This window comes from Protopterus annectens, chromosome 1.part2, assembly GCF_019279795.1.
Source record: "Protopterus annectens isolate FY-2018-M chromosome 1.part2, PAN1.0, whole genome shotgun sequence".
Taxonomy (NCBI): Eukaryota; Metazoa; Chordata; order Ceratodontiformes; family Protopteridae; genus Protopterus; species Protopterus annectens.
In genome coordinates, this window is record NC_056727.1 from 660,162,981 (window position 1) to 660,175,841 (window position 12,861).

The 12,861-nt window shown below is 40.9% G+C and overlaps 1 protein-coding gene across 1 annotated transcript in view; it reads right to left on the bottom strand.

The window, feature by feature from the left end:
* The window catches only part of LOC122790645 (solute carrier family 22 member 13-like), a 367,537-nt gene that overhangs the window by 157,739 nt on the left and 196,937 nt on the right, over positions 1 to 12,861 (bottom strand). Inside the window, exon 6 of the mRNA XM_044058173.1 lies at positions 1,802 to 1,914. Within this exon, the coding sequence (XP_043914108.1) occupies positions 1,802 to 1,914 (113 nt within the window). The remainder of the gene's footprint in view (positions 1 to 1,801; positions 1,915 to 12,861) is intronic.

The following is a 12,861-nucleotide window of genomic DNA, read 5'->3' on the forward strand; positions in this document are numbered from 1 at the left end:
TGACTATGTCTCAGCTTATAAAATGTTGGCATGCATTATTTTTTCAGGACATTTTATTCTGCATAAACGCTAATATCTGCAGCCTGAAAACAATATACAAATAATGTAAGACCTGACCATCAATAGTCAGTTAATAAAATAACTTACGTAAGAGTATTTTTAGTCTTCTGATCAAAATGCAAAAAATTGTTTGACATTCTACTATGACATGATATAACTCCAAGGAAATGTCAGAACAAAAAAGCAAATGTAAAGACAAAATGGTTATAGATGCATTGGAAAGAATTTCTTCAGGATATATAGTTTTCTAAATGTTCTTCCTGTGTTTAAAAGCATAAAACACTACTTAAAACATGCTAGATGATGGTTGAATATGAGAAAAACAAACCAAAAAAGGTTACAATAAAAAGAAAGAAAATGCAAACAAACAAACAGACAAACAGACAGACAGACAGCAATTTTCCCAACTTGAGAGGAAAAGCTTCTGCTTCTCTTGCTTAATTAAATCAAATTCAGGTTACACCATCACTAAAACAAGTGGTAAATAATTCTGCCATTTTGTGGAAAGCATTTTATGCCACAGTACCGATCAAGATTTCATAAGGACTTGGGCATGGAATAATATTCAAGATATGCTAGTGTTGACAGCACGAGCCATACTCTCAGTTCCAAAAGGGGAAACTGGGCTCAGTTTAATGAAATAAGATGGTGTGTTGTACATTGATTACGGTCACCAATGTACATGACTGAATCACCGGAGAAGCCCATTGTCTTCAATGTGTAGTTTCAGTGAAGATGAAACTTCAGCTGTACATGCGACTAGGCACTACAAGCAGTAACTGTGCAAAGATAAACCGCCTGCATTACCTAGTTCCACACTGAGGTGGGGTTGTACTGAAATATCTGGGAGCCAAAAGGGGGCCGGAGACCGGGAGCATTCACAGATGGGTTTAGTGGGTAGCCAACTAGATTGAGGATGACTTGAGGTGTCCTATCGGTTAAACCTAGATGCAATTCTCTGATTTGCTAGTGGTCATGTATGCCATCCCTTGTCTTGGGTTGTTAGAATGCAGGCATAACAACTGTGCTGGCCAACATACCTACATTCACCCATCAGCCCTACAAATGGTACTGCTGTGCAGGATGGTGTTGTGGTCATGCAGTTGCAACTGTATGTTAGTCCTGGTAATACAGAAAGGCTCCCTGCTTGCAGTACCAGGTCTACCATACAGGTGGAGAGGTTGCACCACAGAACTGTGGCCAGACTTGGTGTCCCTGCTGAGTTCTCAGATATGTTCACACAATGCTAAATAAAAGTAATGAAATTCATTAGCCGAGCTTGTTATAGAATCTCATTACCTGCTCCTTATGTAACAGGACTCCTGGTAATTCAATACTTCAGCTTTGTTTAGGACCGAACTGGGTGAATTCTTCCCTGAGATGATGTTACCCTGGTTGGGGGGGGGGGCAGGGGTGGGATGCAAGAATAACTTCAGAGTAGTGAAAGCAGGATGGTTGAGACCTCTGCATTCCATTGCTCCAAAGCTTTTAAAATCTGGCCAACATTCTACGTCATTCTTCCTCTGGGATTCCATGGAGACCATAAACTACTGATAAATTTCAGGGTGTTTTTTTATGCAGTATGTCACACTTCCAACATAAATGCACACAGAAAACATTTAATGTTTTATCGCACATGATGCTCATGTTTCTAGGTTGTCAGTTTCAATAAGGTGCAGAGAAGCAGAGACAGAGAATGATAATATTCACAATTCTTTGACAGTAAAAGTTGCACTATTACCACATGTAGAAGGCAACAAATGATCTTTTTCTCATCTCTGGAGTTCGAACAAGATCAAGCATGCTGTAGTTTCTTTCTGGCTTCTTCGTGCCCATGTCAGCTTGTTCTTTTGCCTACAGTACAACAAAAACTGATGACTTTTAGTCTATAACTCATAACATTAAGAAAAGATTGTAGTACAGAAGTATTCAAAATATTCATGCAAAGATTAACCTGTTTCTATTACTATTTTAAATTATATTCATTTACAGAATGTCATATTGTTATGATGCTTCAGTCCCTTTTGAACTTCAAAAAATTCAACACAACATTCAGAAATGGAAATAAAGGCTTGGAATCATAGGGGGTTAGTGCAGTGCTCAGCAAAAAATAGCACATGTAATAGCCATGTTCAAGGTGGGTGATTCTAAGACACAAATTGCATGGCTGTGCAGTGGTTAAAATATTACAATATGCAGTGCATGTTAGTGAGTGCATAATGATGTGTAAATCATGAACCTCATGTAGATGTGACATGCAGAACATAAAAATGAAAGAACCCCAAGCTGTGGGTTGATTCAGCGATGCATAAAAAGGCATCACTAGGAGCCATGCTTATCCATTCTGAGTGCCGAGATTTGTGGCATACATTACAGGAGCCACACTAGGAGAAGCAGCAGCAGCACAGCAACATATATTTGTAGTGACTATCAGAGCCAGTGCTCATAATCACTGGTGGATTATAATAGGGGTGAAACAGGCAGCTGTCTGGGGCCCACAGCTTTATGGGGGCCCAAGGCCAGCCAGAGAAAAAAGTTTTATTTTAAATACTTTATTATGTTCGACATGCAAGCTTATTTATTTTAGTTAGCTTACATACTGAACATAAGATAATGTTGCATGTCATGGCCATCTGTGACAATGGAGGCAGTACAGACAGAACTTGACATACTATCCTGACAGACCAAGAAATAGTAGACTATAGTCAAACCATGTCATCCACAAGTAGAATGGAGGTGTATGCATGGTATACCCATTTCTGTGGACAAAAAGGTATGTTCCAGCTCAGGTTTATGTTTATTTAAGTACCTAAACTTAAGCACTATTTCAAAGGCATAAAATGAAGGTACATAAAGAATGAACCAGCAGCCAGCGAATTAGGTTTCCTCAACCAGGTCAGAGAGATTGTGTTTTCAGTTATCTCATAAAATCATCAATCCAGCTGATCAGGAGATTCCACAAATAAGGGTGCCTAGTACGCAAAGGCCCTGAACTACATAAATGGACCTTGGGAGCTGAACCAGTCCATTCAAAGAGGAATGAAGAGTGTTCACAGAGTGGTATAAGTTGAGAAGTTTCTTAAGATAAGGGGAACTCAAGTGACGTAGGGCTAAGTAAACCAAAGCAAGAGTTTTATAAGCAGTGTGAGACTAAACGTATGTGTAGCATTAATAGGTGTAGCAATAAGGACCTTTCAGTGATCTGCAGGGGACATGTTAGGGATATTACAGATGTCAGTTTCAGAAATCCTAACCTAGTATTTTGGTATTATGCTACAACGGGTGCCCTTCACATGGTCGACATTTCACAATGTCAACATTCATATGGCCGAGACCATATGATCGACATTTGAAATTTCGACCATGGTGAACAGGCATTTCCATACAGTGCAGAATGGAAAGATTTCCATTTCTACACTGCAGTGCGATCTCGGAGTTGGTATATTGGGGGGAGGGCAGCCCCCCTGCTAGCATCGTTAAAGTTAGTTTTTTTTTTTTTTTTTTTGTCTGCTTGTATGTTCAACATTTCAAATATCAATCATATGGTCTCGGCCATATGGATTTCGATATTGTGAAAGGTCGATCATATCAAGTAGAACCACTACAACATATGGAGCTGCATATCTTTTTTGCCAGGCCACCAAAGTAGATAAACAACACCATGTGGGCTTTTTATGAGGTAGTCTATCTTCCTGAGGTCCTGGATGATAGACATTGCACCCATATTGCTGTCAATGCCCCGCCAATCCAGACAACCTGTTGTACTTAAAGTCAAAGGGTTTCCATGCCCTGAATTGCCAGGTGGTTTGTAATGCTCATGGTGTTATTTATAATATGTCTGTGTGTCACCCAGGCAGTGTACACAATTCACATATATGGCACATGTCAGATATGTCAGTGATTCTTGTGAAGAGACTTCCCACAGAGTCACAGTACTGGTAGGTGCAGACACATACCAGCTAGACAGACCTTTACGCACACAAACAACCAAACCAAAAACCACCTCCAAAGGAAGCCTTAATACACACAGGTATCATGCATGCTGACAGTCTATGAGACATAATATGTTATTTGCTGTGTGTTGCAGGCAATGCTGTATATGTTCTATAGCCCTGGGTGATGATCCTAATACTCTACCCTCAGACCATACAGGGAATAATTTATATATAGCCCTTGCATAAACAGAAAGCATATTTGCTTTAATATAATAATAATAACTGAAAGGTATTTGGACAAATGAAGGAATACTTCCAATGTTAAACGCACCAAGAGGCAAGCTGCAATACAGTCTAGGCAAACAGAGCAAGATATTTGTTATGCACACTATGCTACACAAAAAAATGTACAAGTAAATGAAGCAGCAGGTGAACATCATGGGAGAACCTGCCACACAAGTTGCAATAGCAACAGAAAGGCAGGGTGGAAAATCAGAAGAGGATTACACAGCAACAGAACTACAGCTGAGACAGAGGCATTTGCAATAAATTACAGCTCTGACAAAGTGGTAGAATCTGGCTTACAAGTATAGATCACAAAAGAAATGATAAAGAGAAAAATCATACATGTGGTATCAAATCTAGACTATGTAGGGCAGTGTGAGGTATCAGGCATCACTATACCCAATTAGATTTAGGGGTGGTCAAGGCAGAGTAATCATTACTAGCACAGGTAAGGAAGACAAAGGGACTGGTGACTGCAGTATTGTAATGATGGGTGGGGGGGGGTCACAGGAGGTGAAAATAGTAGCTATGTACTCTGGGAGGTTATGGGGAGTCAGGGATCACATCCTCCAGTGATGTGGGTTGGACTGTAATGATGATTACCATTGCCAATGTGGACTGCGTTGGCTTGTGGTGTTAGTGCTGAATCCAGTCAGTAGCAGGGAAGTGCCAGGACTACAGGACTATGCACATGCACCAAGGTAAGGAGTTCCATGTGTTAAGCTTGAGTGGGTGATGCCATCCATGACCCAGATGACATCCATGGCCAGGGTAGCAGACCATGTGTGCACAGGTGACACTGATGCTGCAGTCTGACATGGGATGGTCTATGCCCAGCCACTTCATATCTAGAACCTTCCATATCCAGGGGAGGCATGCCTGGCAGAGCCAGACTAAATGTTTGGCTGCATCTACAGAGGCAGCATTCAGCAGGAATCGTTGCTCTCTTTCCCTATTTCTCACATCATTGTGCAGCTAGTGCTTGCCTCCCACAAGTCATGAAGGACAATCACCATCTTCTTAGCACTATGCATAGCAGCTGTCTGTGTCTGGATCACTGACTTGCACAACCACTGTCTGACTCAGGGTATTGTACTTCATACCTCTCAACCACTTAGTGCAAAAAATCTGGACAAGGCCTAACATAATGGGGGACAAAGGCCTAAAAATAGGTACAGATTTTAAATATTTTTCTTATAAACGTATAAAGTTGCTAGAATAACAGGTTTTGTATCAGCATGCATTTTCTTAAGGATATGAAGTCTGAAATTATAATATATGTCATTATTTAGTGATTTCAATCCTCAGTGATGTGCCAGAAAATCAAAAATTTTATGAGGAACAGACCAAAAATGTGAGGTAAAGGTGTGGACATTTTGTGAAAACCTGGACAGTTGAGAGGTATGTTGCACTCATATCAGGGAAAGTCTTGGAGATGGGGTCATGTTGTACACGTCTCTGTCTTTCCCCTATGATGGGCATACCCACTTCAGAGGCAGTGCACGTCAGATGCTGTGAGGGGTTGGGAACAACAAGTGGAGCCTGTTGGCTACTCAAGTACAGGATATCTGTCATACAGGGGCCTCTGTAAAGGTGGATGTTGGGGAACCATCTCCAATAGTGTTGCAGACACAGTGTCATTGTGTTATTGGACTGTGCCACTTGCATGTTGGCATCATCATTAGCTGCAGATACTCTGTTGGCATCAGCCCTATGCTGCCCTATTGTGCTAGAACCTTCAGCAGTGAAACCTATGAAAGTATGGACACGGATAACACCATCGCAGCTCATACAGAAATGTCTGTATAACAGCACTGTGGAATGTATACTGATACACATGGAAACTGTACTATACAGTACAGTTAAAGACATACCTTTTCATGCAGGATGCTGCTTTTGCAGACCATAGGCACCTGGAAGGACAGATATGCAGATCGGCATTGGTCTTCAGTCATGCAGTAGTATATACTATAGTTTACAGTTACAGTAGTGGGCAATAATGGGCATTATGAACCTGGTGCTTCCCCTACTGACACAAGGGTGGTTTGTACCAGATCTCCACTCACATATAAGCTATCCCCCAGGTATATAGGTTGGGGAATAATCATCCATGCTGGCAAGTGACATACAAAACTCTACAACCTCTACAAGATCCTTCTGTGGTGGGTGCCCTCCCCTGAGGTGGCTCTATCTAGTACAGTGTCCCGTGCCTTTTCTTTTGCTCATAATATCATATCAGTAACTCCCCATTTCACCTGATGTAGCCATCTGTTGTGGATGCCCAGAGCATTCACATGCTGCACCAGCCCCTGCCAAATCTGGCCAATGTATTGCTTATAAGCAGCACCTTTGCCCAGGAAGATCTTGCCATGTGTGCAGAGGCATTGCATCCCTAGGTGGTCATGCTAGCACCTGTGCATCTGAAGACAAAGCATGTCAATCAGTAGCTATGCATGTTATACTATGGTATGCACATAAATATGACCATGGTCTCATCACTCTTTAGGGACCGAGTTGCACATCCTCAGGGATCAGTCCTTGGACCACTCCTTTTTGGCATTTAATTCTCAAAAGTCAAGGCCAATGTCAGTGGTCTCTGACAGACTAAATTTGCAGGTGATTGCAAATTAGGAGCTGTCATTGAATCTTACATTGACACAAATGTTCTCCAGGAGGGGCTGACACAGACAAACAACTGGTGTCAGAGCCATGGACTAAAACTAAATGCCAATAAATGCATAATAATATCCTTTGGGAAGTCATCCATCCCTGGTAATTATTATATTGACAACATACCCCTTAGAGTTGACACAGTAGTCTGGGACTTAGGGACACACATAGATAGTAATCTAGCCTTTGATCATCACATGTCTACAGTCGTGAAGAAATCATTCTATGTTGCACAACTTATAAACAAAAGTATGGCATCTAAGTCCAAGGAAGTCATTGTTCCACTGTATTTGGGATTCATCAGACCTATCATTGAGTACAATGCCCCTTTTGGTATGTACCTAACCAGGCATATCCAACAACTGGTACATCCACAGAGGTTCCTCACTAAAAGAATACAGGGCATAAATAATATGTCCTATGCAGACCGCCTCAAGGCCCTATCCCTGTATTCTGTCTCCTACGGGGCTTTTGAGGGGAGATCTATGTCTGGCATACAGGGCATTGTCAGACCCCACTCTGATGGACCTCCTGCATCTCCACAAAAAAACAGTACCAGATTTACCCATTATAAAGACTTAAACCTTGCCTGTGATATAAATAGGACCTACTGGAGAGATAGGTATGTATCCCAGAGACTACATCGCCTATGGAATAGGCTCCCCATCCATGTGAAGCAGAGTTTCTCCATAACCCAATTCAAGTTCAACTTGGGCAATTGGATGGGAAAACGGAAAGTCATCCCTGCTTTGGCACCTATGTCTCTGATGCAAACAGATAACCTGTAAATGGTTCATCTCCCAGACACATGCTTACACTTATCAAGGTTATCAGAACTTGTCATTGATTTGGGATGCATGGCTAGACTTAAAAAGGCCCTTGTGGTCGTTAGCCTAGTAAACACCTATGAACCCCAGCCTCACCCTCACTTTTTTGGTACTATACTCATGCTTCTATATACATTCCTGGAACCATACACCCCTTTGGCAAGTAAGTCCTATAGCACCCCATGTTCACAGCTTGATCACCCGCCCAAACACACACATACACTAGTCACTGCTCTGCCATGTCAGTGTGATGGATCCCAGGTACATCTACAACAAGACACATGCCTCAGTCTCCCTGACAACCACCACAGGGTTTGTAATTGTGGATGAAAACATTCTTAACCAGGTAGGACTCCTTCCTTATCTATGCTATACTTCATGACTACAGAGTTTGTACTCAAATTCCACTGCATCTTAGTTATACAGTTATAAATGGCTTTACCAAATTTAAGGGGGGTGCTTTGTATCATGTTAACAGTGAGAAATTAGTATAGTGGCTATGCCGATTAAACCTGAGAGTGCCAATGTTTTTGAGTCACTGCCTGTGTATGCTACAGTCGCCGTATATATTATCATGAGCCATGTGTATCGTGAAGCATGACCTATATGATTGTGCATTCGGTATACACATGTATACTACGATGGTGTAGCACTATGTTACACAACTCTTTATTGAAAAACATGTATCCATAATTAGGAGCTACCATGTTCCTATTGAGTGTCTATGGCTGCCTGTGGGAGAGTGGGATATACCATTTTTTTCTGCACAGAGGTATTAAGGAGTGCCTGCTGGGCCATCATGTTGATCCTATGAAGAAGGTGGACAACTGGTATTAGCTGGCACAGGTGTTGAGTGATTCCCCTGGAATACCCATTCTGGAAAGCAGTGTCATCATCATCATCATCACCATCATCATTATGACTGACTTACTTGCTCAGACAGCTGGATGCAGAGGTTCAGGAGAGACAGAGAGCAATGTACTGTAAGTGCTTTTGGGTAGTACTGCTGTCCTGTGCAGTGTTATTCCACTGTGTACTTTGTTTTGTAGCTGCTGTGCAGCATCCTCTTAACATGGCTGGGTACTGCAGAAAGTTGGAGTACCTGTCCAGGCAGTGGATGTGTATGCGTTTTGTGCCAGCCCACTGTACACCTGCAAGTGTACATCATATGCTTGTGTTTTTTCTCACTATGTCATGCTTCTGCAAATCCAGGTGTGGAAGAGGAGGAGGCAGAGAGGCCACACTTATCTCAGTCTCTGCCAGCCACTGCATCTGGACTTGGCTGCCTCTAAGAAGAGGGATGATGGTCGTTGTGTTGGAGGTGACTTGATCACTGGTGATCTCCATGTCTGCCCCTTTGGGTATTAAACATTCATGAAAAAGGGTCAGAGAGGTCACACTGATATGCCAGCATCAGCTGTAGAAGCTGTTTGCTGATGAGGCGTGCCAGAAATTGCACATTAATCTTCACAACATGAAGCACCTTCTAGCATGAGTGGTGGAGTTGTGTGGCTGTCAAGCCTTGCCTTTCGGGTCTCCAGTGCAACAACTGGCCCATGACATTAATCATCCTGATGAGTGATGACTGGGTTTGTTGCCTTCTTGGATGGTGGGCCAGTCAACTGTTTTAGGATCCCACTGTATGCCTTTTCTGGTGTGTTACCTCCCTTATGTGTCACTCCTCATTCCGTTTTCATTGTCGCTTCTCTCTTCATCACCAACTGTCCTTCTGAATATGCATCGATCTACTGTCCTCTCTACCCTTTGTGTGTATATACTGTCCCTATCTGTGTCTCTGTTCCATGGTTGTCTGTTTGTCTCTACAATCTACCATTTTTCCTCTATTCAGGCCACAAGCACCCCTTGGGACCTTCCCAACTTGCCCTTCATTTTGTAAGAATTACAAAAGGAATTGTATTTCCTATCAAAATACCCTTCCTTCCTTCTTTCCTTCCTCCCACCATTAATGTCTTATGGTCAGCCGTCTATGTTTACCTCTGTTTTCTGCTCTCCCTTTTTCTACCTTTCTAGCTACCCCATTTCTTCCTTATTTGTATGATAGTGTTGCCACTATGCAGTGCACACCCACACTGGTACCACCCATGATAGCCTACTTCTACCTGCAATCATATGCTCCTGCATGAATGTTTGTGTGTGTGTGTGTGTGTGTGTGTGTGTGTGTGTGTGTGTGTGTGTGTGTGTTTGTGTGTGTATATGTGTGTGTGTGTGTGTGTGTGTGTGTGTGTGTGTGTGTGTGTGTGTGTGTGTGTGTGTGTGTGTGTCTGTGTGTGTGTGTGTGAGTTAATTTACATTGTCATTAACAAAATATTATCTCATCAAATTTATTGTAAAAAAAAAAATCATTCTGCTTGACTCTCTTTTTGTTGCATTAGTTTATTCCTTTAGCCTTAACAAACATCTTCCTGATTCTCTGCATCAGCTGAAATGTATGTGCAACGATTTTAATCAAATATGGTTCCATAACTGAGAACATTCCATTATTTTTATGTGTCCATATAGTCTTTACTTATACCATATGCAAAAGATATAGTCATCATATACATCCTATGCTGCTCATAATATGGACATTTCATCAAAAAATGAATGATGTCTTCTACTTCATTTCATAGATCATGGGGTTTTATGAAAACAAGGCAAGTAAGTCTTGTGGCTACTTGCTTTACTAGTACCTACAGACTGACCCTCTTCTCTTGAGGAGAGCTGGGCCAGTAAAACCAGGGTGAATTTATGAATGTGCATTCAATTATCCATTTCCCATTTGAAGGACGGTAATGTATCACATTGCTTAATCTGCAGTGTGAATCTATTCAAGAGGTGTGAAAGACACTGTAATGAATCTATTTCTAGCCCTTGTTCAATATACTATCTGGTGTTGAAGATTTAGATTCCTTCTGCTGGTATTTGTGGGACTATTTGATTTGTGGAGCTACAAAGGAGGCACTGTGTTAAATAGGAGTTAGGGGGTTGGCACAATGGAGTTGGGGATTGTCATGATGGGGTTGGGGGTTGGTATAATGGTTAAAATGTTAACTTTACAGACAAACAGTACATGGTTTTATACTCACTAAGGGAAATTGGATAAGCTTAAAATGGTCCATGAGGGCAGCTAGTCTAATACATACCTATGAAAATATTCTGGACTACTGGATCCCTAACGGCTCAGAAGGCAAGGCATAGATCTCCCCTCAGGAGTCTACAAAACACTAAATAAAGGGACAGTGTTTCTAGTCTTTTCTAGTAGTTTAGGGTTTTAAGCCAATGAGCTTCTTAGGAATGGCTGTTTTTTTTCTAGTTGTTTGATATGTTTGGTGAGGTACATCCCAAAGGGGCACTCTACTCAACGACTGACCTAATCAATGCTGAATATAATGATTTATTTGAATCACGTAGATATCCCCTTGGAGATCAGATATGCTAGGTAGAAGGGCTTCCTGACTGCTGTTGTTATATAATGATTAAAGGAGAGGGAATTATTAACTCAAGTTCCAAGGTCTGTAACAACATTCTCATTTTGGAGTGAGGTATTGACTATGTCATATTCAGGAAGGAGGGATGGTTTTCCAAATGTGACTGTATTATACTTCTTAGCATGTAATGTAAGACCATTGCTAACAAACCAGCTGTTTACAAGTATAAATTCTTGTTGCAGTACTTGGGAGTGAGACAGTGACTTGGCAATGGCTTCCATTTTGCAATAAACCACTGAAGTGGTTAGCTAGAGGTCTTGGTTTGTAGTGTGGAGGTTGGAAAGTAAAGACCAAACAAAAGGTTAGCACTTTCAGATACTTTGTCAAATTGTCTTGGCATAATTGCACTGCACAGAAAACAGGGCAGGCTGATTTGTAAATAATTTCTCTCTTTATTATACCAATGTTTTTAATCATCTTTCTTATACGTGTGATGCAAGTTTTATTTATTTTAATGTTTTTCTTAATGTAATATTTTAAATATATCAGTCCCTGCCGCTAAAGTATCAGATCCACATTTTTACAAAACCGAAGATTACAAATACCTTAATTTTTCTAGAAAATCTGTTACTTTAACACATCAGCCATTGTTTATGTTTCATTTACTCTAACCAGCTGAATCCATCTTGCAACAATCTGGGCATCTAGCAGTGCTTTTTACATTCAATCAGGAGCGGCCTTAGGTCAACTGGTGCCCTAGGAAAAGGGCTCCATGGCACTCCCCCCCCCACCATAACCACCTGGTGCCCCCATCCTGGTTTACCTACATTAAATAAATACTGGAAAAGCGCCCCTGCTAGTGTGGCACCCTAGGTGGCCACCTAGTTGGCCTATGCCTAAGGCCGGCTATGCATTCAATAACAATAATTCATGTCCCATGTATGTTTCAGGAACAGATCCTAGAGAGAACAATGTTTTCTTAAGAAATGTATATACTTTTTTTAACAAATATAATTCCTTATTACTGTACCAAAAATCAGTTACATACTGGGCCAAGGAGTATATTTTAGCTTTAATGGATTTGACTAAAAGTTTGACCATCACCCCCCCTCAAGTACATATTAGCACTTTTAAGTCCTCTGTTGCACTTTTCAGTCATTGCTTTTACATTTCCTAACTGCCTTGTACATATTTTGTATCTCTAAAAAATTATATCCAAATATGACCACAGATTTGCCCTTTTATTTCACCTTCATTTCTGATGCCATGTTGCTTCTTATTTTGCACTTTATACAGTATAATTTTAGTTTTCCTAAGATTAATTGACAGATCATACATGCCATATAACTCTCTAATATGCACATTTGTTCTTTTAGTGAGAAGTTTGAGGATGCCAGGAAGAACATGCCATTTCCAAAGCTTAATGCAGGGAACTCCCTATTTCTTAAGTGAATCTTCTCCTGCACCATATAACTTTGTGAATAATTCAGCAATGTAAAGTAAGAATAGTCAGTGTATTAATATGTACTCTTGCTTAACTCATTTGTCCATACTAAATCTTGAGGCTAAATTGTTTTTCTTCAAATAAATAACTTGTACCCAAATTTCTCTACAAAAAGTAGGTTAAACAATTTTAAAATAATCCAGACAACCTCT